Genomic DNA, 6,000 nt, shown 5'->3' on the forward strand with positions numbered 1-6,000 from the left:
TTATAGAGCGGAGGTTGTCTCGTCTGTCCCCCTGTTCTGGCAGGACCACCTGTAGCCAAGGACCATGCCCAAAGACCTACTGCTAGGTCTTTGCAATTTGACTTTTACGAGATGTGTTTCTGAACTCAGGGACTGTGGGTGGATCCTGGTGCACCCCGTGAGGGTTGACAGTAATTAGGTAATGTGGCAGGATCTGAGCATCCATAGCCATAGAAACAAGAAAGCTAAATTATTTCCAAATAAGTTGTTTCCCGTTAAATGTAGGTTTGGGGCAGGTTATGTAATTGTGGTAGTAATATGTGGGCTTTGGTAGCAGCTGTAATGCTAACGAAGTTTAAAATAGAGTGTTTCTTATGTACRCAGCCTTTTCCAGGCTTTTGTAGGATCACAGGATAGTTGAGTCTGGGAGGCACCTTAGCCGGTCTCCAGTCTGAACTCCTGCTCACAGCAGGGTTAACACTGAGGTCAGACTGGGCTGCTCAGGGCTTCTTGCAGTCAAGGATTAAAAAACTGAGGAAGGAGACTGCACAGCCTCTATGGGCAACCTGTGTCACTGCCTGACTGTGCTCAAGGGGAAAAAGCTCCTTTCAAGGCCGATTCTCTTGTGTTTCAGCTTAGGACTGTTGTCTCCTGTCTACTGGCCCTGCAGCACTAATAAGAGCCCAGCTCTTTCTCCCTCAAGATCTTCCCACAGGCACTGGGAGCTGCTGTTAGCTACCTCTGCTTCAGGTGGAAACAAGCTTAGGTCTCCCAGCCTCTCCCCGCAGGGTTTGTTCTCCAGCCCTACCATCTCCACTGCAATCCATCCAACTTGTCAAAGTCTGTCTTCTGTTGCTAGGGCTCAAAACTAGTTGCAGTAGCCAAGGACTTTCTTGGCTTGCTGTCAGTTCTTTGAGAAATTGTGCAGCATCAGCGCTGTGTAAGAAATGATATTGGGAAGAACTGGAAATCCTCAGGTCCGGTTTTTATACACCTTTTCTCCTGAACGGGGAGAAGATTTGATTTCCTTAATTGTCATTCTTAGGGACCTCACATGAATGCTGTCAGGATGTCGAGTTTGTCAGGATAATCAAGCACTCTGCTTGGAGCAGATGGTTGCTGAAGCAAAACTAAGCCAGGGTGACTCTTTCAATTCTCAGCATCCATTATTTTGTTTCCCCAAAGCATTGGTAGGAACTATGCAGCCTTTTAAGAGAACCAAGAGTTTTCTATACATATGCTTTTGAAAAATCTAGAGTTGACTTATTCTGTGCTTCTAGTAGTGGTGCTTTGCGTGTAGGTTGTTTTGTTGGCTAATAGTAAAAAGCGTGATTTTACATTTACYAGGGTGTTTGTAGTGTGATTGCTGCTTTTGCTATAAAGGTGCCCTCAGGCAATGGGAATTTGGGGTGAGGAAATACTTTCTGTTTGGGTGGTGATCATGTTGAAACAAACTCTGCTCCAGATTCTTATTTTCAGGCTTCTTCTTTTGCCAGGATGTTTGTCCAGGTATGCCTGTACTTCTACTGCAAATGCTTGTGGCGCTGCCTGAAATTYGTGGTCAGGAAACTAACAGGTCAATGTGAATTGCAAAGGATCTGTTACAACACCAAACCTGGAGCTGCCAGAACTATGAAAATAGGTAACTGTACAATACTCAGTTCTGCATGCCTTTGTAACTTTCRGCATGTACTAAAAATAGTATGACATTGTTATTAGAAATAAGTTGTTAAATTGATCAATGTAAGCATGCTTGTCTGACATGATGCTTTCAAACACTCTTCCCTTACAGAGGCATCCCTGAAAGGTTCAAAAAGTAAGGTGAGTGAAAGATCTCATTGTTCATATTTTCTGTTGTGTCCTGTCCTGTTGGTTTGTTCAGTCTGCTATTTGCTCCCCTCCAAAAAAAAATCACTTCAAGGTTTGAAATGATTTTACATTAAAACTATATTCTGCTGAAGAAGGTCTTGCATTTGCAATAGCAGTTGATCTTGCAAAGTCAGATAGAGTGTCCTGTGCTCCAGGGACAGGCCCATTATGGGAGTGATGGAATCAAGGGGACAATTTGCCGTGGTGGAGATGAGAGTGATGTATTGTAATTTGGGGCTTCTTGTCTTGCTTCCTCATCCTGTCTTAGAATATCTGGAGTCTGCAGTCAGTCATTTCCCCACTTATTAAAAAACACCAGGTTTTTTGTCTGGAACTCATCTTTCCCGACCTTGTACCCTCCTTTTCTCTTAAATACATTAATAGAGGAARGCCTCTTTCACTTCATCCTTTCAGTGTACTAGTGGTTGTGCTAACCTCAGTTCTTCTCTAAGGCATTTGTATATATGTTAAATAGCAACCTTCAGTCTTCAAATTCTCTGTCACAAGAGTCAGTGATGTTGAAAAGCTTACCTCATCATTAACAAAAATGATGTCATGTAGCTCTTAGTTCAGCATAGTGCTTCCAAATGTATTTTCTAGCACAAACAGAARGGCAGAATCTTACTTGAAAGCCTGCATTTAAGCAATTGGGTCATTTTGAGACAAGGCACAAGAAAGTTCAAGCTCTTAAATTTTCAGATGTCTTGTTGGTTTTTGAAYACTGAACTCCCAGGGCATTTCTACAAATAGCAATTACACGTGAAGGAAAGGAAAGAATGCTTTGCTGTGGTACTGCACCGTGTTGGGAGGGGGAATGTGAAATGAAGACTGGCATGGATAGTCTGAAGCTGCTTCTTGATCTGTACTGCAGCCTTTGATCATCATCACTGACAGCAGCCACAAAAATGCGATAAACTGAYTACAAGGGCGAAGGGACTCAAGTTCTTACAGGGCAAGAGCTCTGAAACTAATCAGTAGTGTAGAAAGATATGAAGGGGTGTTGACTTGGGTCTTCTGGGCTTTTAATGTAGACGCTTTCAGGTATCAAACTTATCATTGTTAACTTCTTTGAATAATAGCTTCCATAGGAATTAATGTGTTTAAAACCTCTTTTTAGCGGCTGCAAACGTCAGTAAATGTTCAYCCTGATGCTATTGAAAAAACGATAGATGATATCATGGAGCTGAAAAGGATTAATCCAGACATAAATCCACAGTAAGTTCATAATTTTCTTACAGAGCGAGTGGGAATTGCTGATTTCCTCRGTGCCTGGGTCCATGGAGACCTGGTTCTCCATCATTATTGTGGCACACAATTTAAAGATGAAGTTTGTCTCAGCATAAAAYTCTAATTTAAGATTTCCTGTCCAAAAAAACTGATGTGAAAATGAATGATCTTTTATGGTGAGTTAATAGGCAAATCCTGAGTCTTTTATCTGTTATAGTATGCATGGATTTATGGGGGTCACTTCCCCAGGGATAAAATACCACCAAAGCAAGGTCCTGGCAGGGRCAGTGATGGCTTCTTAGAAAGGCTCTATGCGGCCTTTTGAGTAGGGAAGAAATCATCCTGCTTTAGCTTGTACAAACATATACTGGTTTAAATTTTAAAACTGCCTCTAATCATTTGAACAGAAGGTTTGATGTTATAACATAACTGATATTTATTATTGTAAGATGAGACTGACAACCAACCATTAAATTTAYAAGTGTGTATTTCAAGAGCAGGTGATAACACTTTTGTGGTTGCCTGACCTCTCAGTTCCTAGCTTAAGAAGTCAAGATAAGGAATCATTGTAAGGAAGGTTGAGAGCTATATTATCCAGGTGATCAGTCTGAGGTTCATTCCTTTTCACYAAGTTTGAAATTGATTACACAATTACAAATGGGCATCCATTAATTGATAGCTGCTTTTCTTTAAGTGGTCAGCAGCATCAACAGGTWAGGTGGTCCTGAGGTCTTGCTGAAACAATAAAACCCAGAAGCTACATTGGAAAATTGTGAATTCTTTTTGTTTCATTAGAGGAATCTCCCTCTCAGCCTGCTCCTCAGTAAAAAGGCCAGTAGGGTAGTCGTAAAACGAAGGTTCACTGGTCATAAAGGAAATAGAGTATACTGTGCATCTCTTTAATTTGAGAGATGACTGTTGAGGCTGTGACCCAACCATTAAAAAGGGAAGAAAATAAGAGAAACAAAACAAAGAGAACCCCTCATTCTCATAGGTGAGAAGCCCTGTGAAATTTTTCTGGAAGTAAGCACAGAGCTTTTCCTGACTTGACAGGACATGTGCACATGGCCTTCAAAGGGAGGGTGCTGAAAGACCAGGTGCTTCAAGAGGCCTTTCTGAGAGGCTGCCCTCTGAGGAGGGTGTCACAGTGCTGGCACTCGTGTGCTACACAGGATGCCGAGAGCTGAAATTCAGAAAAAAAAAAAAAAAAAAAAGCAAGGGCAAAAAAAAAAAAAAAAAAAAAAAAGCAGTGGCAAAATAGTGAAGGTGACATCTGAGGAAAAAAACTGCAGAATGTAAATGTGCACAGCTCAGAACCTGGCTTGTGAACATCAGTAACTGCAATGTTGAGCAGTCAGGGTGATCCAGATACTCAGTGTTAGACCCTTGAGTAACTGGGTGGAATGTTTTCAGGAGAAAACAAGAAATTAATTTTGTTTGACACCAGAGATCACCTACTGATTCTCCTCATGGCATGCCTTTGGCCTCTAGAAATGTTGTCTTTCAGAGAGAGAGAGAGAGCAGAGGTACAAAATACTTCTCCTTGCTTGAAGTCAGGACCCTGAAYATTAGTTTATGTTTTAAGTGGTCTGGTCCTTCAAGTATGTCAAGAGACCCTACAAGAGAGCTGGAGAGGGACTTTTACAAGAGCATGTAGTGWCAGGACAGGAGRGAATGGATTYAAATTGAAAGAGAGTAAGTTTYRATTAGATATAAGGAAGAAATTATTTACTGTGAGGKTGATGAGGCACTGGAACAGGTTKTCCGGAGAAGCTGTGGGTGCYTTATCCTTGGAMGTGTTCAAGGCCAGTCTGGATGAGGCTTTGAGCACCTGGTCYYTATATTAAATTAATCATATTTCTGCTAAACTTTAGACATCTGCACTGAAAATTTACATGTGAGCCATTTATTTTCTTCAGAAAACTGAAGTTTTCTGGAGAAATTTGAGCACAAGCAGGTCAGCTATTTCTTTAGACATGAATAAGGAAAATCCAATGCCTTGCCATCTCTTGCACATAAAAAACATGCATCCTAACTGTCTTATTTAAAAACTCTGGCCTTTTTTTGCATATCAGAGACTTTAAATCTCCTGGGGTAAGGACAAGGGGACATGTGTCATACTGTATGTTTTTCTGCAAATCTGTATGCAGTCATTTTTGTTAATGTAGCATCTTTGCAGAGCTGAGCAAGCATCTCAGGGGTGYTTGCACTGGGCTGTTCTTGAAGGCTGGGGACTGTTGTGATCTGAAGAGTAATTTTCATTTATCAATCCCTCTGAGTATTCAGTGGTAGGAGCAAGTAGGTTGAATAACCTGGTGGTGACATGTGCAGTCTACACTAACTATGGAAGTAGACACAGAAAGGCTTGGGCTGGTAGGGAACTGAACCATCATCTGGTTCCCCTGCTCCAGTTTTACTTGCCTCCATCTGGTGGAGCACCTGGAGCTGAGTACAGTGCAGGTGCAAGCCCAGGTACATTGCTCCTGTGCTCTGAGAACTGCCACAGCCAGCACAAGGGTCACAAGGTGCAGGTATGGGACATCAGCTGCTTACCCATGTCCTTTGTTTGGCAAGAACGACAAAGCCTTAATGAACAGGAAAGTGGGAAATCTAATCCGAACCCCCATCCCCTCATCCAAATAACATTGCATGGAGCCTTCAGATAAAGTGCAAACATGGTTTACTTTGAATATGTTGTGTATCTTGGATATTAAAAACAATCTTTTAATATAAAATTGATTTGCTTTACCATAGCCTGTGCTGTACTGTTCTAAACTATTCTTGGGCTGTAGAGAAGTTAAAAACATTATGCCTGTAGTTTAGTGATACTCTACAGCAATTCACAGTCTGTCAGGCTTTTCAGCTTTCTTTGAAATGCAGTCTTTCTGTAAAACTGGAGGCTATAGCTAGTGAAGCATGTTAAAA

General features: G+C 41.5%; 1 protein-coding gene across 2 annotated transcripts in view; it reads left to right on the forward strand.

The window, feature by feature from the left end:
- The window catches only part of ELMOD1 (ELMO domain containing 1), a 43,359-nt gene that overhangs the window by 23,422 nt on the left and 13,937 nt on the right, over window positions 1–6,000 (forward strand). For both annotated transcript variants that reach the window (XM_057372486.1, XM_057372487.1), the window contains exons 3-5: window positions 1,476–1,621; window positions 1,772–1,800; window positions 2,966–3,063. In XM_057372486.1, coding sequence (XP_057228469.1) covers window positions 1,476–1,621; window positions 1,772–1,800; window positions 2,966–3,063 — 273 coding nt within the window. The remainder of the gene's footprint in view (window positions 1–1,475; window positions 1,622–1,771; window positions 1,801–2,965; window positions 3,064–6,000) is intronic.

The sequence above is a fragment of the Malurus melanocephalus genome, unplaced genomic scaffold (assembly GCF_030028575.1).
Source record: "Malurus melanocephalus ecotype Western Australia unplaced genomic scaffold, MMel_1.1 scaffold_172, whole genome shotgun sequence".
NCBI lineage: Eukaryota > Metazoa > Chordata > Aves > Passeriformes > Maluridae > Malurus > Malurus melanocephalus.